Raw genomic sequence first — 22,691 nt, 5'->3', positions numbered from 1 at the left:
TCCTCCATTCCTCCTTTCATATGGGTGGGTTGAGGTAATGAAACTTCTTAGGAAATCACATCTTCAGACCTTTACCTGGGAGATGATGCCCAGACCCCATGTTCCTTTCACTTCTGCAGAACATTCAACATCGCTCTCTGACAGCACACCTGCAAAGAACCAGGGAAAGAACCTTCCAGGCGGACAGAACAGTGAGTGCAATGGCCCTGAGGCATAAAAAAATGGTAATTTGAGGAACAGAAAGGAAACCAGTATGACTGGAGCAAAGGAAGAGAGTAGTTTGAGATAAGGTTGAAGAGGTAGGCAAAGTCCAGATACCTCCCTGCAGGGCCTTGCAGTGGTCCGGAGGGCTAAGGTGGTGGCAGAAGGGATAGAACAGGATAGGCTTTCTGATGGATTGGGTGTAGGGAAAGAAGCAAATAGAGCTCCAGTTTTTGGCTTGAGCAGCTGGGTAGAGGGTGGTGCCATTTATTGAGGGGAAATGTATTGGAGATTAAAAGTTGAGTACTTCAGTCAAGTGCTCCATTTTGGACATAAGTTTGAGATGCCTGTTAGACAATCCAGTGGAGACATCAGGCAGACACTTGTACATCTATACCTGGAGTTCAGGGAGGCCAACTGTTGGAGGCCAAGTAGAGAAGGAGCCAGGGTTGGAACCAGTGAGATCAGGAAACCAGGAGAAGTTGGGAACCACAGAGAAGAGAGTGTTTCAGGAAAGACCAAGTGGTCAAGTATGTCACATGCTGCTAAGTTCAGAGGAAAGGCCTGTGATTTGACTTAGTGGCCACTGATGACCTTGCCGAGTGGCTCTCGATAGACTGGTGGGGATAGGAGCCAGATTGAAGTGGGTCGAAGAGTGAACTGAGGTGTGAGGAAGTGGAGTTAGGGGTATAGCAATCTTTCAAAAACTTGAACTGCAAAGGAAATAAATGGGGAGAGGACTTAAGTTTTCTAAGGTAAGAGATCCTAGAATGTGTGCTTTGGGGAATGATCTAGTAGACTATTCAGTAAGAGAGACACTGATTATGCAGGAAAGAAAAGATGCCTGAAGAATGAAATCTTCAAGAAGACAAGAGTGCTGGATTAGTGTTGGCTTAAGACACACACACACACACACACACACACACACACACACGTCAACAGCATTCATACTGACACACATACAGACCTATCACCAATGGTAACACATCACATAGACCTAACAGCCAGACTGACACATTCACACACAGGCCCACCAAGTGACAACAACATACAGACAGACCCAGGGGTCACTTACACACACACACACACACACACACAACTAAAAGCCACAGTGACAAGCCAGATAGACCTACCATCTGTACCTTCTCTCACACAGGTGCCCACAGCCCCCTCCTCTGATTCACCCTTGGAGGCCCCTTCCCAACCCCGCTTCCTAATTCCCAGGGCCTCTTGGGAGGCAAATACAGGCCTGGGCTAAAGGACAAGGAGGGCTTCACATCCAGTGAAAAGGATTTATTAAGAGAATGAGACAGCAGTCTGAGAGTTGGGGAGGTACGTCAACTGCAGGGTCCAGAGAAACAGCACATACGAAATCCCAGCGACAACTTCAGGGTCCCTGACGTCTTTCTTCCCTCCCAGCCTCCCCGCCCTTCCCCACAGCCCTTTGTGAGCAAAAACACCCTCTCCATCCTGGTCCAGCTAGATAGCCTGGTGCATGAGCAGAAAACAGCAAAATAAGAGTCCAACACTCGTTGGGATAAATAAGTTGCACTGGACATTTTGAAACTTTCAAATTTAATTACAACACGTAAATAAATAGGACAGACAGTAACAGGACTGTGCAGTGCAGTCTGGATTCAAGTTCCACCATTTGTGCTTTGTCTTCTTTGTTCCTTGAGGGCGCCTCCCGCCCATGTCTTTCCAAGAGTGGGAGGGGCCCAAAGAGCCCACTCTGGTTTCCTACCTACACCCTTCTTCTGGGGGTAGGAGATTCTGGGATAAAGGGTGCCAGCTTCTCAGTAGAACCTCTGTTTGTTAACAGTTTCCCTCCTGCCATCAGTGAAAACAGAAAGGCCTTGGACGCTAGGGCACCCAGCACTGCCCAGGCACCTTCGTGGGCAGGGAGCAGCCCCAAGAACTAGGCTCTTGCATGCCAATCTCCTGTCGAGCACTTCTTAGCAATCCAGGGTCAGAAAATTGCACATGTGAGGCAGACAACTGGGCCCTTATCAACAAACCACACAGAGAGGCCACCCGCCTTGTCCAACCCAGACCCCTAACTGCAGGGTTTCTGGATTAATATTCTCTTTCTGGCCTGACTCTAACCCCACCTTTTAATCCTCTCAGGCGTGGCCACCCCAGGAGCTAAGACTGCATTTCAGGCCTTGGGAGCCCTTCAGGGATGGGGTATGGGAAGTGATTATTTCCGATGCTTGGCATCCTTCTCCGAAGCCTTGGTATCACCATGCCCACTGCCCCCACTGCTTAGGAACATCTTGTCCAGCCCCTTGAGTGACTCCAGCAAGTAGTTCTGGAAGGCAGTGAGGGCAGCACAGATGGCGGGCCCACCAAAGCCATGGGTGATGAGGCTGAAGTGTGTCAGGCAACTCTGTACTCCTGGCTCCAGGATGAGGGCGGGGCAACTGTTGCCCAGTGGTGAGCGGTCCTGAGCCATCAAGTCAGCAAACTCCTTGCAGATCTGCCTGATGGGGGAACGAGGGTCAGAGGTTAGAGGACAAAGGTATGAGCTCAGAGAAGGACCCACCATGTGCTGGGCACTTGGTATGTATTATATTTATCATTGCTGACCCCGCCCAATAGTCTGCAAATGATGATCACACCCATTTTACAGAAAAGGAAACTAAGGTTCAGAGACATTAACTGATTTGCCCCATATCGCACAGCTAGTAAACAGCACAGGCCAATACCCTATGATTTCCCTTCCTGCCTGCATTCAAAGACCAGCTCTACTTGATTAGCCAGGAAACTTTCTTTGATCCCCTCTCCCACTCCTACTCCCACCCCAAGCACCCAGGGCCTCGCAGAGCTTTGTCTTTAAAATTATTAGGGAACAATCCAGCATCTGCCTTGAATAACTGAAATAATAACTAGTAGTAAACATGAATTGAGGCCTAGATGCTGTGCCAAGCACACTGTAGGCATCGTCTCACTTAATCCTCACAACCAATCTATACTGTTATCATCATCCCCATCATATGATGAGGAAATTGGTTTCAGATAGGTTAGATGACCTGCCCAAGCGGCTAAGCTGGGATTTGAATTCAGCTCCAGTTTGCGGCCACTCATTTCTTCGTGCATCCTGTGTGTGGCTCAAGCAGGAGCATCCCTCATGTCTTACCTTTGTCCCCCCATGGAACCCAGTCAGCATCTTTGACATGATTGGGACCCAGGAAGTACTTGATGCGTTAGCTGATTAATGAGATGAGCCGTGCCCTAGCTAGGTTTCTCCACTTAGAATCTGAGCAGCCTCAAAGGTCCCCTGAAGTGCCTTGAGTCTGTGCTGCCACTTCTGCCTAGGGGACTTGAGGAAGCCTCAGAGGAGGGAAGGTGGAATTGTGATGTGCATTAGATGGGGGACTGGATAGTATTCTAAGCAGAAGAGTAAGCCCGAGGATGGGGGTGCAGGAGACAGTGAGTAGGTCAGTTGGAGTGGGTGGGGTTTGTACAGGCCAGATTGTGGAGACCTCAAAGGAGTCTGGACTTTACCCTATTGCTAAAATGTAGTGGTTTTCAATGTTTTTAAACTTCTCCCCTTTCTCTGTCCCTTTCTGTCCCTTCTTGCAATGGGATCCTTTCTGAAAATGAAATTTTAATAAAATACCAGTTCATTAAACAGACCTCAAGGCATCCCCACAGAATCCAGTTTGAAAATCAATGCAGTAGCAGTGGGAGCCATTGAAGGTTCTTGAGCAGCGGAGCAGTGCATGTGCAGGGAGTCTGAGAAACAGTGGGGCACGAGGGTAAAGGTCCAGGAGTGCGATTAGGAGACCAGAGTTGAGGTGGCAGCATGTGAATGGTAGTGAAGGGAGGCACCAGTGGGACTTGGCAGAGGGGTTACGTGTGAAGTGAGGACACGAGAGGGTCAGTCTGGGGCCTGGGTGGGTGTCGGTGCCCTGATGGAAGTCCCTAGAGCAGAAGGGCTGGTGGGTGAGGCTCAGGCAGGGGGAGAAAGATCATAGAACCTCAGGCCCATGATGGAACTAGGGCTGATGCTGCCACGGGACAGTGTATGGGGGTCTGGCACAGACTGTAAATCCGTCTGTGACACTGTTTTTGTTGATGCATAGAATCCAGATATGTTCACACATGTCCATGTGTGCCCTGTGATATGCACTGCATGGAGCCTAGATACGCCATGTGTGGTGCCGCTTGTGCCCATGTTTGGTGTCTGTCAGTGCATTGCACCCATGACAGCCTGAGCATGGTGTCCAAAAGCACCCACACATGCACGCTCACTCACTTGGCGGCCAGCAGCATGTTCTTCCGGCTGTGCAATTCCCCAGGGTCAGCGTGCTGTCGGCACAGGTACTCGGCAGCTGCCTTGGCTGGGAACTCGGTCTCACAGACATAGCCGAAGTCTCGGGCCAGGTGCACGGCCTCCCCTGGCATGGGGAGAGGAAGCCAGATGAACTGTCGCTATGGTTAGGTGTACCTTTGAGCCTGGAGCCCCACCTTGAACTTCTGACCCCAGGCCAGCAGCCATCCTCCCCCATCTGGCTTACATAGATGCCTTCCTCTGAGTTCCCTCCACAGCCTCACGCCAGCCCCAGTCCCACTGCGCACCAAGGATGGGCTCTGAGCTCAGGGGTGGGAGCTGAACCCCCGCATGTATCCCAGAGCCTGACCTGAGATGAGCAAGCCCAGAGTCACCAACCTTCAGGGAAGCGACTCACCCCCTCATCCCTTTACCACATCGAAACACTGGCCACTCCCCCCGCCACACACACACACACACACACACACACACACACACACACACCTCTCTACTATATGGGCCTATGTACACATGTGTATGCACATAAAATGATACACACATACCGCACACACTACATGCTTACGTATGATGCACAGAGAATACACATGTGACTAAACCCACCCTCCTGCATCAGAGACAGTCACGCACAGTCATACTGGATGACACAGGTGCTCAGGCTAATGCCCACCCCCAGGCCTCACTCACCCTCCACTAGTGAAGTCAGCAGTGTCACGTTGGCAGCCTTGCGACGGCCAGCTGGAAGGTTGAGCCCAATCTTCTCCAGCCGTTCCCGCAGGCACCGGCCTCCATTCTTGGATTTGGCCCTTCACATGCACAGAGAGAGACAGATACACTATGAAGACAAGAGAAGCGTGTAGGCTAAAGTGGCCTGGCTGCCTCTGCCAACCCCTGCTGAGGCTTGGGTCTGGCCCTGGGGATACTGGGGTCTCTTTCAGCCTGCTCCCAACCTCTTCCTAACTTTATTGGCTTTGTAGCCAAGATGGGGCAGGGGCCTAGCATCCAGCTCCAGGGGCCCCTCGTTTCTCCCTGATCCTCTCAACAGCAGGGACAGTCCAGGATGGGGCAGGATAGGCCGCATCTTGGCGCCATTTCCCCACCTTAGCACACCAGCTGGGCCATACACTGTTACCAAGGGAAACACAGACCTTTATACAGTGATACACTGGGACAGGCAGACACACACAGGAGACACAGGTACACATAGACATGCGAACACACACTGAGGGCCAAGAACAAACACACCCCAACAGAGACAGACGTGCCCAGACAAGCAGACTCAGATACTCAGGGACACGTAGGGACACAGAGACAAATGTTCACATCAAGTCAAGATCCCAGGGACATATGTATAGACGCTTACAGATTCACGCAAGCCCCTCTGGGGCACTCAAAGATGCCAGGAATAAGGAGATATACCCCCCACCCCTGCACAAATGCAGCCCCCACGCAGGTACCGACTTGTAAACATACATGTCTAGCTCCAGATGTACATGCAATCACACGTACACACAGAGCAGGATACACTCTAGCCAACACACCCCATCAAAAGTAACACGAAACTCACTCATGGAAACGTCCTCCTGGCCGTCCCCCACACCACACACACAAACATGCATGCATGCATTCGCATGCACGCACCACCTCAGACACATCAAAACTCAGCCCTGAAGCACAAATACCCTCCCCAGGCACACGGACATGCACAAAGAGAGACAAATACACAACTGTGAAGATCACCATGGACCCCAAACAGACACACCAGAGAGGCCTATGCTCCACAGGGTCCTGGGGGAGAAGATGAAGATGGCACCCTCTCTTCCCCAGACCCAGCCTTGTCTGTCCGGCCAATGTGGGTGAGTCTTCCAACCCTTCTTTGTACTCAGGCTTCTTCCTTCACTCCCACCCCCAAGCCCGCAAACCTGTGGTTGCTGCTGGGGACCTGGGCCTGCCCCAGAGCAGCACAATCCCCCAGGGAAATTGAGGCGTGGCTGGCCCTATGACCTGGGGTGAGGCTGGCCCCTCTCTGATCCCCTGAGAAGGTCTGAAATGACCACGGGTTTGGCCCCGGCACTGTGCAGGGCGTTGCGGGCTGGCCTTCTCCCTACCTGCGAAGGACACCACCCAGAAGTGAGGCGTTGAGGCACTCGGGGGGTGACAGGCGCCGCTGGACCTCCCCCACTGTCACCTTGTACTTGGACGTTGAGCTGAGCAGTGAGAGCCGGCCTGGCACGGAGCAGAAGACCTCACTGGGGTTCGTGATGCCGCCAACCATGCTGTCTGTGGCCAGGGAGAGGGCTGAGAGGCTGCTGGCTTTGGAGGGGGTGGGGACTGTGGAGCAGAAGCAAGAGCGGGGGAGAGAGAGACAGCACTGAGCCAGCGACCACAGGGTACTAGCCAGCAGTGGAGTGAGCGCGTTGATGAAGCACCAGCTGTGTGCTGGGCACCCTGCTACATGCTGTGCACACACACAGCGGCATCTAAATGTCCCAGCACCTTTCACAGAGAGGTTCTGCTGGCCCTGCTTTACAAAGGAAGACACAGAGGCACGTGGAGGTTAACAGGACTCACCCATGTTCACTCAGCTACCAGGGTAGAAATTGAACCCAGAGCTGTCTGGCTCTTGAACCCATGTTCCCTTCACTGAGCCAGGCTGGTTCCCTGTTAAAACTCAAACTGCTTTCGCAGTCTTGGAGTGTAGGCGTGTGGAATCAGAGAGGGAGTTGGAAATGAGGAAATGGCGTCTGAGCTGAAGACAGGGCTCACGGTCCTGGTCGCAGGGCTTAGCCAGATCTGCACAATCACAAGGGCTCCCCAACTCCCCTCTGCCCACTTGTGATCCCCACGTTTTCCCCACCCCCAGATCAGCGAGGGCCCTGGGGGCTTTGGAGTCCCACATCTTGGGGATAGGGAGGTTATGACCCCACTGAGCCTCCAGCCTGGCCCCTTCCTTCCAAGTCACTGGGATGCTCAAGGAGACCAGGAATAAGGAGGCATGTCCGATAGCCCCCTACCCCAAATCATCTCTAATTATCTACTAATGTCTTTGAAGGGCATGGAAGGGAATCTGAGAAGTTGATTTTCTAAAACCAATTTGGATGCTCTTGGCTGTAAAAAGTTCTTCCTGCAGTCTACCCTCCGTCCTCCTGCTTAGCTTCAGGGGGAAGGGAGAATAATTGAGGGACTCATTTCTCCAGGGCTTCTCTTCTTTCAAGGAAGTGGTAGAGAAGCCAGGCCTTGTATATGTGTTGAGGGGTTGGGAGGGGATCAAGTGGCTAGTCTGAGCCCAACAGCTACTGAGCACTCACTCTGCTATGTGCTTACACAGACGACCTCACTAAATCCTCAGGACAACCCACGATGGGGCTTCGTTTATCATTCCCATCTTACAGATGAGGGAGCTGAAGCCCAGAGAGGTGAAGTAGTGTGCCTGACGTACAGCTGATACATTTAGAACTAGTCTCAAGCCCTGGACTGTGGTCTCAAAGGCAGCACTCGTAGCCCTCCAGCCATTTGGCAAATATTTGCTGAGTGCCAGTGTGCCAGGAGCTGTGCTAGGCCTCGGGAATGCAGAGGCAGACAAGGCCGACCAGCTCCCTGGCCCAGCAGAGCCCCCCAGCTTTTCCCTCTGGATGTGCATTCCCACCCTCCACCCAGTCACCCAGCCAGAAACCTCCACACCGCCCTCTCCCACCACATCCCATCCATCACCATGTCCCACGGCTTTCATTTCTCCACGTGCCCTGGATGTAGCCATTTCTCCACTTGCATACACACAGATGCTCACTCACTTCCTGCCTGCATTTCAGCACAGCCCCTGCTCTGGTCTCCCTGCCCTGCTCCAGAGGGATCTTTCTGAAATATGCATCACTCCCCAGCCTAAACCCAGTCAGTGCCTGGTCAGTGGCCTGAGAACCACATCCCAGCTCCCTAGCTGGGCAAAATGGTATCACCTGTCCTTCAGGGAGCGCCGACTCTACACCAAGTGCTTTACATGAACAGCTCTGTGGAGTGGGTGCTATTCTCCATCCCCATTTTAAATTAAGAAACTGAAAGTTCAAAGAGGTTAAGATGACACAGCAGTAAGGAGCAGAAAAGGGTCTTGAAGTGTGACCACGGACTCCAAAGTTCACATCCTTAGCCATCACTATGCCCTCCTTCACCCTCCTTTGTGGTCTGGCTGTGCCTACGCCTCTTGTCTGGTTCCCCATTCATCCTTTCGCTCCTTGACCCACACTGACCAATAGAAATATACCATGAGACACATATATACATTTCCATTTTCTCATTGTTCCATGTAAAAAAAGTAAAAAGAAACATGTAAGGTCAACTTTAATATATTTTATTTATCCCAATTATCAAAAATATCACTGAAACATAATCAACACTTTAAAAATTACTAATGAGCTATTTTACATTCTTTTCTTGTACTCAGTCTTCAAAATTCATTGCGTATTTTACATTTACAGCCCATCTTCATTCAGACTAGCCACATTCCAAGTGTGCTAGTGGCTCCCACAGTGGACAACATGGCTCTAGACTTCAAAGAGGGGAGAGCACACAGGCAGTATAAGAAGACGTGGGAGAGCGGGCACTGATGCTACCCTGTGTAAAGACGCTGCTCGCTGAGTGTTACCATGCAGGACACACCAACATTGCCAGAAATCCTAGTTTGTTGGTTTGTTTTCTCGTGAGACCAGGGTTTTGGATTTCTATGTGAAATCTCTGCATTTTTAAACATTGACAACTGATTCAAACATTTAAAAATTCAGTGCAGGCTAAATGGAACATGTGTAAAGTGCCACTTGGGACGTGGGACCACCAGGGTGTAAGCTCTGTAAGTTCCACAATACTCCTCACTGTCTCAGGCACCGTCTCCATGTTACTGAGCAGGGGCCCCTCCTCCCCAAGCCTCAGTTCAAGCACCATCCCCAGTGCAAAACTTCCGGGGCGTTCCACCCCAGTTCTCTCTCACCCTCCCTTGCTGTCCTTTCATACTGAAACTTCATATCTGTTTCCACCTCCATCTTCCCCACCACCTAGGAGGGCCTAGAGGGTGGAGTCTTGGCACAAGTGGGTGTCAGTGAATGTGGAATAAATGAATGAAACAAGGGACCGCAAAACCTGAACTAGAGGGGTGGGCCGTTAGCTCCGTTAGAGAGCAGTGCTCTTAACAATAAGGTAGCTGGTTCGATCCCCACCTGGGCCACTCCGAGCTGCGCCTTCCTTAAAAAAAAACACACACACACAAAAACCTGAACTAGGAAGACTGATGGCCCACAACCCAGATTTGGGGGTGGGGGTAGCCGCACTGGGGGAGCCTCATTCCTTTGTTAGCACCTAATAGTAAACCTGCCCTTCCTCCCTGGGTCCCCATTCAGGCACCAAGGAGGAGCCAAAAGGTCATGGATGGGGGTGAATAAGAGAAGTGGTGAGGTGGGGGATGTAGAGAGAATGAGCAGCACACACACCCTACCCTAGGCCACTTCTCTGTCCCCAGAACAGGATCAAAACTAGGGTGAGGCAAGTGAGGCAATCAATCACCTTGGGTGCAAAATTAAAGGTGAAGACAGGGACAAGGTGAGCATATGTGTGTCACAAAAATGACTACACACAAAAATCATATGCCCTGTCATAGAACAATGAAGGGGAGATTGTGTATGTGCCCACTAACTCAACAAATACTGAGCCCCAGCTGTACACACAGACAGTCTCTGCCCTGCTCTGAGTGTTGCAGGAATGTGACAGCATGCATATGGATATCTGCGAGTGCTTTTGCTCCTGTTGGTATATTGAAGCATAGGGTATCCCAGGTTTATGCAAACATAGGTGCAGCTGAGTGTAGGTGCGTGACAGGTGGACATGTGCTCGTGTATATGAATGAGAGACTTTGCTGCTTCCCCCACGTGTCCTTCCCCTTTTCCTTAGAGCCTCTTCCCCCTCAAATCAACAACAACAACAACAACAACAAAATTGGCAAGAGGGATGGAACCTAAGGTGAGGGAAGCAGGTAGCCTGGGGAAGGGACAGTCATGGAAGTGGGAATTAACCTAGCTTAGATTGCAAAGCAGGAACACTAGTATTTGTCTCCCCCACCACGGTGACTCCTGAAGCTGAAGTGGTCTACTCATGGTGTCCCCCTGGTCACACAGGAAGAAATTATTCACATGCGACGTAGGACAATTAAGTTCGTGAACTTATCCTAGAAAAAGTGCTGAATATCACTACAGTCACCTTCAAAGTACTCCCCTTGGCAAGCTATGCACCGACGCCAGCGCCTAGTCCACCCTTCAAAGCAATTTTGGAACTCTTTCTGGAATGGCCATCAGAGCTGTCACTGTATTACTCTTGATGTCCTGAATATCATCAAAATGTCTTCCTTTCAATATTTCCTTTATCTTCGGGTAAAGAAAGAAGTCATTGGGGGCCAGATCAGGTGAGTAGGGAGGGTGTTCCAATACAGTTATTTGTTTACTGCTAAAAACTCCCTCACAGACAGTGTTGTGTGAGCTGGTGCATTGTCGTGATGCAAGAGCCATGAATTGTTGGCAAAAAGTTCAGGTTTAACTTTTTCATGCAGCCTTTTCAGCACTTCTTCCAAATAGTAAACTTGGTTAACTGTCCAGTTGATACAAATACAAATTTATAATGAATAATCCCTCTGATATAGAAAAAGATTAGCAACATTGTTGTAACAAGTTCGCGAACTTAATTGTCAGACCTCATATACTACATACTCCTACAGACACAAAAGCTTCTAGTTATTCAACCTGACAGGCAAGATTCTTATACATGTGTACATACTCTATTAGCAGGTGATAGATATATGGTCTGACAAGCTGAATCTGGGGAATATGTAACAGACTCTCCCAGAAAGCTGGTGAAATTGCAATTCCTTCAAGAGGAAAATCTTTGTGACCTTGGCTTGAGCAAAGAGTTCCTAGATACAACACCAAAAGTATGATCCATAAAAGAAAATAAAGATACATTGAACTGCATCAAAATTAAAAACTTTTGCACTCCAAAAGACACTATAAGAAAATAAAAAGACAAACTACAAATTGAAGAAAATATTGGCAAATCATATGTGATCAAGGATGTGTATGCAGACTATATAAAGAACACATAACTCAATAATAAGGTAAACCAATTAGAAAATGGTCAAAATATGTTAATAGACATTTCACCAGAAATGACATATGAACAGCTAATAAGCACAGGATGAAGTGCTCAACGTCATTAGGGAAATGCAAATTAAAACTGTACAGAGATATGGCTAGGATGGCTGTAACAAAAATGATAGCCAATATCAAGTATAAGTGAGAATGTGGAGAAACTGGAACCCTCAACACATTGCCAGTGGGGATGTAAAGTACAACAGGCACTTTAGAAAACAGCTCGGCATTTTCTTAAAAAATGAAACTCCTAGGAATTTACCTAAGAGCAATGAAAACATGTGTCTACACAAAGACATGTACGTGAATGATCATAGCAGCATTATTTATAAAAGCCCAAAAGTGGAAACAACCCAAGTGTCCATCAATTGATGAATGAATAAACAAAATGTGTTACATCCATACAATGGAGTACTACTCAGAATAAGAAAAACAAACTACTGATACATGCTACAACACGGAGGAACCTCAAAACATGCTACGTAAAAAAAGCTAGATACAAAATCCTACATATTTATATATTCCATTGATATAACATATCCAGAACAGGCAAATTTATAGACAGAAAGCAAATCAGTGGTTGCCTAAGGTTTGGGGTGGGAAGGGGGTTAACTACAAATGGGAATGAAGACGTTTTGGGGGGTGACGGAAATGTCTTAAAATTCATTGTGGCTATGATTAACTATAAATTTACCAAAAATCAAATTATAGTCTTACACTGGGTAGATTTTAGGCAAATGTTACCTCAATAAATCTGGTAAAAAATGCAAGTTTCAGGGCGTTCCAGGGATTCTCATTCAGTAGGTGTGGGGTGATACCTGGGAAATCTGCAGTTTTAAACAGGTACCCCCAACAGCTTCTGATGCACAGGGTTCCTTAGGCCACACTTAGCTTAGCACTGGTCCAAAGCGGTGGGGGTGGGGGAAGCAGCAGGAGGAAGGCAGACCTGAGGGGTAGGGACCCTTCTCCCAGCTCACTTGAGTATCCTCACCTCCCCCAGGCCCTGCTGGTTACCTTTCCTTCTCACCAACTACCAGCAGGTTTGTTTTACATATAGCTCCTACCCTTTACTCCCCTGCTCTCCACTGCCCTCAGGTACCCTCCAAACTCTTATCTGCATGGGCACTTTCAGTCTCCTCCTGGGGCAGACAGTGACCTGCCTGGGAGGCAAATGAGGCAGGGTTGCGGAGATGCAGGGCCAGATTCTGTCTATATGTACATTTTTGATATTTTGTTTATCATGGATTTTTTGCATTATTTTTCATTTTAAAATATCACATTAAGATATATTATGTATCCAAATCTTGCCTCAGAAGTGAGTACCTCACCCTAAGCCTGGCTCGGCTTGGAGATTCACTTGGAAGCCCAGACCTTCCCCATCTACCTTTTTTCTCCCCAGCAACAAAGAGAGCAGAGAAGCTGACGATTTATATCAGCCCCTGCGCTGGTGAAGCCCTGAGATTGGACAACAGAGCCCGGCAGAGAAGGACTTCCTACTCCCACCCAGGCAACCTACTCTCCTCAGAGACCAGGAACACCTCAGTTCTCATCCCCAAACCACTTCCTTCCAGATATGATTGTTTAACCTGAAACCCAGGGACATTTTTAACCGCTCGGTCTTTTCCACACGTGAGGGCATTTGTACATGCTGCACCTAGTGCGGTGAAAGCAGCTGGGCCCTTTTTACACCCCCTCTCCCAATGCACTCAGACTTCAAAAACCATCAATCATTCATTCAGCAAACACCCCTTGAGCACCTAGGAAGTTGCGTCCTAATTTCTCTCCTCCCGGAAGCTTCCCAACCTCAGCACTCACCTCTCCTCTACTGAGCTCCCACAAGACGTGTACAGACCCACTCACTGCCTTTCTCCTCTGGCAAATATTCCTGTCCAGGTCTGTCTCCCCTGCCCGTTCCGCCTGCTTTCTATGCACCTAGGACAGGTCGCAAAACTGGAGGTGAAAAATGTGAGCAAAAAATGGAGGGCCCCCGCTTCCCCTCTGGTTGGCATGGGCCCCATCTGCCGTCCCCTGACCCACACAAGGCTGCAAGGGGCGGCCGACCTGGAAGAGCGCCGTGGGGCAGGTGCCTCACATGCCCTCCCCTCCAGGACAAGTGCCTGGAGTAGAAAAGATTTTACAACCAAGGTCTGGGCCCCGAGAGCTTCCGGTCTCCCTTCCCCAGCGGCACTCCGCTGTAGGAAAGCCGCTTCTGGGGTAGGGCTGGGGCTGCTTCCCTTTGGTACCCAGGACTCCAACCGCCCGCGACACAGCCGCCCCTCCTTCCAGGGCCAGGAGGAGCTGGAGTAATCGGATGCTTCAGGTAGCCAAGAATGACTTTCCATAATTCCAGGACTCGGGCCGGAGTGGGATGCCCTACAGCCCTCGGCGGTGCCAGAGGACTTCAGGACTCGACAGAGGCTCCTGATGCTGTCAGAAAGGCGTGGGGACGAAGAAGGGAGCTAATCCACAGCCCTCAAGGGGCTGGTGGCGCGGCCGGAGTCCCGCAGTGACAGCAGAGAGCCCAAGCGAAAACCGCCCTCCGCGCGCAGGGTTCCTCCACCTGCTTAGCTACAGCGGCCCTGCTGGATCGCTTTCTACACATCCCCTACGTCGGAACCTCGGGGGACCAGTTCTGCCGTGTTAGCAAAGTTTGAAAGCGCCGGCACTACCCCTCTCTCCTCCCCAAAGGTCTGCAGCGCCAGCAGAAGGCCAAGCTTGTGGCTCGGGAACCAGGCGCTTCCTTCGGGAGGGAGCCCCCGGTTCTCACCCCCCACCTTTTCCACAGCTCTCTGGGCTGTGGTTAGTTGACGTCCACGGTGTGGTGCCCAGGGCACAATCCCCAGCTCATGTCGCCGGAGCTCCACCTCGTTGCACTGGGCCACCGAAAGACTAACACTGTGGTCCAGCTGGTGTGCGAGCCCGCGCCAGCGACGCACCGCCCCCTTGCCCACAGATGCCCGCAGGAGCCGGAGTGCAGCACTCTGGGCAGTCCCCGCAGCACTCGTTGTGTTCTTGGGACCTCCTCTGGAGATTCCAGCACACACCTAGGACCCGGGATTTATGGAAGCTGATGTCCCCTTGAGAGAAGCCAACTCCGGGGCCATTACAGCCCCTGCTCGCAGCCAGTCTCGTCCTGGCTCTGGCTGAGGATTGGAGCTTAAGGTATTCAGAGCTCCCGCTGATCTTTCTACACTTTCCAGGACAGGGGTCCCCAAACCCCTTTCCAAAATGCAGTGGGCTGGCTTGCCGCAAGGAGTCACGGAGTTGGTGAGCCTAAGCCCCCCAGACTCTCCAGCCGGGGCAGCAGACAGGAACTGGGGGCCGTGACCATGATCGTATCTCCAGGTGGACCCAGCCCCGCGGCAGGCACTTGACAACTAACTGCAGACCGAGCTCTTCCTTCCCACAGGTTGAAAAAAGTTCACTAAGCCAAAGCAGCGCCGGCCCCAAAAAGCTGGGTCCTGAGCGCACACCTCTGCGGCGACTCCAGGCAACTGGGTTCCCAGAGTCCTCCCACACCTCAGTTTCAGATGACACAGTCCTAATACCTGGAGCCCTCTTCCCCCAAGTTCCGGGAGGCTTGTACCCTCACCTTCCCCCCACACACTCCAGGCGGTCCAGCTAACTTTCAGCAGCTGGTGAGGAAGCCCCAGCTCTTGGAAGTCCAGCCCCATCCCCCCACCCCCACCACAACCTCTCCTGGGAACACCGGGAACACAAACAGAGCCCCGGCTTGAATTCACTATTGAAAAACAACTCGAGACAAATCCCTAGGGAGCGGCAGCTGCCCCAGGCACCGCGGGCTTGTCTGCTCCTCCGAATTCCTCCCTGGCACCCGCCCCAAATCTAAGAGGTTGCCCAACGCCTGGACCCCTCAGAGTCTCTGTCTTTCTCACCTTTTCCTGGCACGACCAGAACTCGGTCCTCAGACTGGAAAATCCACTCGAGGGCAGGTCTCAAATCCCTGGCTTTTACTAGTGCAGAGACATAAATACCCCAAAAAAACACAGGGTGCCACCCTCACATGCTTAGAGAGCCTGCTCAGTACCAAAGGACAAGTTCCAGAACACAAGAAAGTCCCTGACACACACAGACACCCCCCCCCCCAAACACACAGAAATGTACTCCGACATAATAGAAACGAAACACACACAGCAACAGAAACACATACACCAAGAAATACCAGAAAGACACCTAGGAAAGAAACATACAGACATGTACAGGACCCTAAACTCACATAGACACCCAGGAGCAAATGGGCCTTGACTGCTGCACACAGCCTAACAAGATCTTCACACACCAGCTCCCCTAATCCTAAATGCGGTAAGAAGCCCCCCGCTTGGAGAGAAAATTCCCCAGGGAAACACAAGACCCCCCCCCCCCCCCCCCCCCCCCCGCCCTTCTGGGAGGGAAGGGGCAGAAAGTGCTTGCTAGGCTAGGAAATGGTAAGACTCTGTAATGTGGAAATTATTTAACAAAATCCGTGGGAACAGCACCCCCATTCCCACCTCTTAGGAACAGGGAAGTGGTTTAACTAGTTCTGCAAATTAACTCCAGATCCACAAGAGCGCCCTCCCCTTAACAGGGAGAGGCCAGGTCCCCGAGTTGCTTGGCTGGCCTGGGCAGCCCAGAGAGCGCTGATGGACTCGGGCACACCCCAGGGCGCAGCCTCTGGAGCCAACTCACCAACCAGAGCAGCTGCCCAAGCTCGGGCCAGGCCCCCCAGCCTCCACTGCCCCTCTATTGGGAGAGTGCCCGGGGTCACCGAACCTGGTTACGCGCAGGAGATACGCTTCCAGGGGAAGAAAAAGGGTCTGTGTGCCCAGGGCCTACACCATCTCGCCCGCTTCTGCCCTGGCAGATGCACGCCATTCCTTACCTTTCTTGATCACGGACTGGTCCAGGAGGCTCATTCCTGGCTCATCCATGGCCTGCAAATAGGAGAGGTGGTGGTAAGGGCGCCTGTGGACATAGGCTCTTTTCGCTTCCCAAGTCCCTGCTATCCCTGTCCTGTCTGCTCGCCCAATGCGCACCACTGTCGCCTGAGGCTGCGGGCGGGACCAGGATTCACCGAGGCTCTGCACCATCTGTGTGGCTGATCCGGGACCTGGGTACCTCACCATGCCGTAAGAGAATTTTGAACCTTAGACAAGCAACTCCTCTGCCTCTCTTCGCTCTAGGCACAGGCTGCACCAGCAGACCGGGAGTGGGCATAGATGCCCTACGTGAACCAGCACCTGCTCATTTACTCCACTGAGGATTGCGGCCATTCAGGCACCGCGCATGGACTCAGTGCCAGACCGCCTTAAGAGCCAGACAGTGTCTAACCTAGGACGTGGGACACATCCTCGGGGTCACGGGGTCACGAGTGAGAAGTGACAGGCTGGGAGAAAAGTCAGGTTCCCGCATTCGTCGTTCTGCCTCCAACCAAAGTCCTAAATCACCGTGGCTGGTCTGGCCCATCCCGGATCATTGGGGCCTCACCTGCAAGTCCTCCAGGCCGGGCGGTGCCGCCAACCCCGGGAGGCCGAGGGGCGCGTCGGCTAGGCCGTGCGCGCCGTCAGCCAGGCTGTGCAGGAGCCTGGGCACAGCGGCGGCGTAGTCGCGGCGCGGGTCTAGGCCCAGAGCGCGGGCGGGCGGTGCCAGTAGGCCGGGCGGCTCATCGTGGGTGCGGGCGGCAGCGCGGGGCGCGGCCCAGGCAGCCTGTGGAGGCTGCGGTTGTGCCAGAGGCGCCAGGCCGCCGTACGGGTCGCCGGCCAGGTGGGGAAAGGCGGCGGTGGCGTCGGGCGCCTGGCCGTAGGGCAGTGGCGGCTGCGGGTAGGGTGGCGGGAAGTAGGGCGGCTGGAAGTCGGCGGCGGCAGCCGCGGCGGCGGGCGTGTGGCAGAGTGGCGGCGCCGGTCCGTAGGCCGCCTGGGGCAGAGACGACAGGCGGGCCCCACCAGCCGCTGCGCCCAGCCCGTCGGGGCGCTCCTGGGAAAGGAGAAGGACGCGTTAGGCGACCCACTGACAGCTGAAAGAGCCCGGCCCGAAAGGACATTCCTCTTGGACAACTCGCGAGGGTTCAGCTGGCATCCTACCCGCTTCCCGGGACTCGAGGTCAATTCGGAGTGACCCGCGGGCGCCTGAGCATCAGGCTGAGGACAGCCGTCTCCTGCGCACACAATTTTAAGCTGGCGGAGTCCCTGTGGCCCCCTCCCTCCGAGATTTCGTTGGAGGAGGACGTTCAAAAGGTCCAGCACTCAGGATTCCTGATGTCCCCGCGTCCCCGGACCCGGGACTACTCACCATGGGGGAGTAAGTGTGCACCAGCATGGGGCGTGTAGCGCGGGACGCGAGGCGTGGCGACAGCGGAGCCCTTGCCCGACGGCCAGCGCTGCGGGAAGAGGCGCGGGACCTTTCCCAGCCCGCAGGGGCGTTACTTGGCCGCGACGGGGTTCAACCCAGCCTGGAGCCCAGTGGACGTCGGGTCCTCAACTGTGGGCGCCCCCGGGAGAGTCCATGGGGGCCGGACGTGGGCTGGATGGGCGCTGATCGCACTTGGAAAAGTCGGTCAACGGGTACCCAGCGCCCGCCCTTCTTCCTCTGAGCGCAGCCTGCTCCATGCACTCCAGTTATAGTGGCGGGGGCGCGCCAGGCCTCCGCGGGCGCGCATTAAAGAGACACGCAGTGGCTGCTTTCTCCCTTCTCCCCAGCGACTGCTCAAGGGAAGGCGTGGCTTTGGCGCGACCCCATGGGGTGGGTTGTGGTGGTGGTGGGGGGGGGGGCGTGTAACAGCGTGGGGGGCGGGAATCCAACGCCTGAAGGTCTCAGCCGCCTTCTAGGCTCGAAGAATCCCAGCTGCGGTGAAACGGAAAAGGATTGGAGGCTGGGACATAGGGGCCCTAGGTTTGCGTCTGGGCTCTATTGCTTCTTTGCCTTTGAGCAAAGTACCTCTCTTTCCTGGCCTCAGCTCCTTGTCTGTAAAATGGATATTAGTCCGTTCTCTAACCACTTCACGGAGTATGGATGCAGAAGTTTGTGAGCTGTAGACTCAAGCCACCTGGCTCATGTGCACACTTCTCAGTGTGTGTGTGTGTGTGTGTGTGTGTGTAAGGGGCCATCCCAATCTCTCTTAATGTTTCTGGATCTAAGAACCTCTGAGGGTGCCCACTTAACTCAGGCTTCTCCAGGCTGGTAACTCCCAGTGCCAAACTGGGGTCTGAGGAAGTTGGACACACAGTCTGGCTAGAGAGAGTTGCCTGGGATGAGGTTAGGCATGAGTTCCACCTGAGAAGGGCTCAAGATGTTTCTGAAGCCACAGGTTGATTGAGTGTGGGCCTGTTGAGTGCATCTGCGTGTAACTGACACTGTGTGGACCTTATGTTATCGCGACACTAACACGTACAGGCTGTATGTTCTGTGGCAGGCACTGGCTGGCGGGCTCTCAAGCATGTTCCAGTCTCTGCAGTCACTTCGTCTTTCTTTTTCCCCAAACCCAACCCTCCTCTCCTAAGAAAGAGCGACAGGGGTTAAAGAAAGGGAAACGAGAAGCATGCTAAGGGGAATGAGATTAAGAAAGCAGAAGGAAGGTGTTTAAAAATGTCAGAAGATGATCAGACCATGGCATAGTAGAAATAGTCACAGCAAACACTACGGAGTGTGCCAGACTCTGTGCTAAGTACTTGGTGAATATTGCGTTATTTAACCCTCTGAACAGCCCTATGAGATAGATGCCCTGATCACCCCCATTCTCAGGTGAAGAAAATGAGGCAAAGAGGTGAACTGACTTACTCAAGATCAAGCAGCTAGTCAAGTGGCAGAGCTGGGGTAGTCCAGCTCTAGCCCCTCTCTGCTCAGAATTCCTAGTCTGTGTTGCCTGAGACTCAGGTGCCTAGAATTTAGTCCTGACTTCAACTGACCTGTGATCCTGGTAAGTCCCTTTTTCTCTCTGATCTCAGTTTCTGCAACTTCAACAACGAAAATGTAGGGTAGGGTAGAGGAAACTAGATTTTTCTTAGGCTTCTTTCTAGTGAAGTGGAAGATGAGAACATAAAGGTAAAAATATTGAGATCGAGGAGAAGGGGCAATAAAAGTGATACCATTAACCCATGGAATGTACATGGAGACTTGAGGGGGTTTGAGAAGGCACATGGCAGATGTAGAGCTCAGGTCTGAGTTATCTCAGCCTGGGTGGATGGGGGATTTGGGGGAAGGGGGAATCTGACAAGCTAAGAACCTTCCGGAGGCTGGAACCACCAGCTAGAGTGGTGGATGAAGCAGAAATGGGCAACTCTGCAGGCTTTGTGCCCAGGACAGATCCGAGGCAGGAATATGTTTGTGTCTGTGTCTATATATGGGGAGTGTGGGGGGTGTGATTCTGTGGTGAGGCCTCTCTTCCCCTCATCCTCCACTTCTGCCACAGCAGAAGTCAGGTTCCAGGACAGGTAATAGTCGTATGTGTGTCAGTGCATAGCATACGGGTTGGTGGACCCCTTTGGGAGAAGTCCAGGAGCAGCAAGGCTGATAATGTCTGTGCTCAGCTGTGGGGATCCCCTTCTGTCTCCAGCAGGCTTGGGAAAGTGCATGGCAGGCTGCCTGTCCAGTGACTTCCTTGGGTTCCGTCCCCCTACTTCCCTGCACCCTTCTTGCTTTATTCTCTTCCTTTCTACTCTGGCCCCTCCTGAGTCTTCTATTTCCTCTCTTTTTACCCACATCCTTAATGCCAGTTATTTAGCCTCAGAATTGAAGCTTTTGCCTTTTCTTCCTATCTATAATCTTCATGACATAGTTCATCCCCTCTCAAAACTTTAATGTCTAGCTGTCCACTGTTATCTCCCAAGCTTGTCATCTCCAGTCTGTATCTCTCACTAGAAATCCCGGCCCATAGATGCAATTGTCAGCTGGATATTTCCTCCAGACATTGTGTTGTCACTATCTGAAACTTTCTAAGTCCAAAACTGAAATCAACATCTCCTTCACCCCCACCACCAACACCACCCTGCTTCTCCTCCCGTGTTCTGTAGTTCCGTAAATGACACCACCATCCTGCAAATTAAAAATAGAGTCCCAGACTCTGACCTTCTCCTCCCCCCATAAGCTGCTCCTCATGGAGTGTTGTCATTTCTAACCCTTAAAATCTCTCTGCACCCCTCTGTCAGTGCCTTAAGCTGCCACACTCTTTCTCATAGACTGACTGGTAGTTCTCAGTGGGGTCCCTGTACCAGCATCCCCTACAACACATGGGAACATGTTGGAAGTGCCAGTTTTTGGGCCCCACCCCAAATATGCTGAATCGATAACTCTGGGGGAAGGGCCTGGCAATCTGTGTTTTAATAAGCCCGTAAGGTGACTCAGAAGCAGATAAAGTCTCAGAATCACTGCCTAGATCATCGCACACCCGCTAACTGGTCTCCTGCCTTCATCCATATGTCTTCTGATCCAATTCCAGTTCCATTTAGCAACAAAAGTGACTAGATCATGCTACCTCCCTGCTGAAAACTCTCCTAGGGCTCTCCATGAACAATCTTCAGGGAAAAAAGGTTTCAACACTTTAACCACCATTGCAAGCTCTTTGCCGCTGCAACTAATTTTGCTTTCCTGCCTCATGAACTCCTTCACAAGAAGATGAAACGAGAAACAGAAAATGTGTCCTGCACTGGGTTTGGTGCATGGCAGGTGCTCAATGAATGCTTAGTGAAGAAATAACAAATGCATGAATGGATGAGTTTATGAATCCCTCAGTCTATTGAGGGATCCTTTAGGAAGTCTCCATGTGAGTACAACCCTGGGTAGCTAGACATAGAACCCATGCATAATCTGAGGAGGATAATCTGATAAGTAAGTGATTTTGCTTATGGCTACGGGGGAGAAGATGTTCTCCATGGTCTGCTGCTGCTTTGGGGGGCTCCTAAATCTTCAGGACCCTCTGGTTGCAGACTCTTGCCTTTCTCTTTCAGGGACAAGGGACTCCTCACTCTCTGAAGCATGAAGGTGGACACTGCAGGTCGCCTACTCTTTGGGACAAATACACACATGTAGAAGCCTGGGATGTGCATGGGGTACACGTGCAGACACCCCTGAACACATGGGACACACAACACACACAGAGAGAATCATGGGAAACGTACAACATGGGAACACAGAACACATATTGACACATAGGTGTACAAGTTCAAACACAGACTACCATTTGGCATACTTGGCACATTGCTCTCTTCCCATGCTCAAATCTTTCCCTCTCTTTTCAAAAAGTGAGCTTGCATTTGGACTTCATGTTAAGAAAAAACTCAGGCCTGCCGCCTTTATTGTTGACACAACTACACTCCTCCCAGCCTTTGACAATCTCCTACTCTGGTCTGGGCCTGGCTGAGTGCAGGGTGGGGGAAATCTGGCACAAGGAGATGTTGAGGCGCCACCTCGTGGTAGGATCTCACAACTGCAGCTCGCGTTTCCTTTTCTCCCTGGCAGCTGCATAACCAGGAGCAAGCTTGGTCTCTCCAAGTTAGCCTAGACCTGCCCTGCATTCCGGGGCCCCAAATTCTCTCACCACCCGTCTCTAAAGTACAGAGCTCAGTCTTCCTTGTATTATGAGTTTTTTTTACCAGGTTTATCACTGCATGAGGGAGAGTACTTGGAGAGCAGGGATAACGGCTGGTTGCCCCTCCTTTGGAGTAGTCTTCTCTTCACTTCCCGTGATCTCAGTCACTCCCATGACTTTTAAGGACCATCTATACTGAGAACTTCAAAACTGTCACTCACCCAGACCTTTCTCTGAGCCCCAGATCACAGAAAGCAACTGCCCACTGGATATTCCACAAGCAGCACAAATTCACCATTTACCAAAATGAGCCTATACTTTGCACAAACCTGTTTCCCAGTGTTCCCCATGACAGTGAATGGCCTCCTTAACCACTTAGTGGCCCAGCTCAGGAATCTGGAGTCATCCTTGGCTCTTCAACCTACTTGACTTTCAATTAATCACCAAGCTCTATGAATTCACTCCTACCTATATTTTCTCCATCCTCACTGCTGCTGGCTTAGTT

The 22,691-nt window shown here is 51.8% G+C and overlaps 1 protein-coding gene across 1 annotated transcript; it reads right to left on the bottom strand.

Moving 5' to 3' along the window:
- Positions 1–1,644: 1,644 nt before the first annotated feature.
- On the bottom strand, positions 1,645–18,386 carry TFAP2E (transcription factor AP-2 epsilon). Its single transcript, XM_019726604.3, has 7 exons — positions 17,956–18,386; positions 17,155–17,640; positions 16,550–16,601; positions 6,604–6,826; positions 5,183–5,301; positions 4,463–4,604; positions 1,645–2,684 (listed from the first exon to the last, which is right to left on the bottom strand). Exons 1-7 carry the CDS (start codon positions 17,980–17,982, stop codon positions 2,402–2,404), a joined length of 1,332 nt encoding a protein of 443 aa, XP_019582163.2. The 5' UTR covers positions 17,983–18,386; the 3' UTR covers positions 1,645–2,401.
- Positions 18,387–22,691: the final 4,305 nt, after the last annotated feature.

The sequence above is a fragment of the Rhinolophus sinicus genome, chromosome 14 (genome assembly GCF_057876585.1).
Source record: "Rhinolophus sinicus isolate RSI-liver-muscle chromosome 14, RSI-T2T, whole genome shotgun sequence".
Classification (NCBI taxonomy): Eukaryota; Metazoa; Chordata; class Mammalia; order Chiroptera; family Rhinolophidae; genus Rhinolophus; species Rhinolophus sinicus.
This window is presented reverse-complemented; position numbering and strand designations above follow the sequence as displayed.

What these genes read in the sequence shown, in the direction of transcription:
- TFAP2E (XM_019726604.3), bottom strand. Translation starts at nt 17,982, where the DNA reads ATGCTGGTGCACACTTACTCCCCCATG. An exon ending in CTGGGTGGTGTCCTTCGCAG is followed by an intron (nt 5,302 to 6,603) that starts GTAGGGAGAAGG and finishes GTGCATGTGAAG; the next exon opens with GGCCAAATCCAAGAATGGAG. An exon ending in AACATGCTGCTGGCCGCCAA is followed by an intron (nt 2,685 to 4,462) that starts GTGAGTGAGCGT and finishes TTCCCCCATCAG; the next exon opens with GCAGATCTGCAAGGAGTTTG.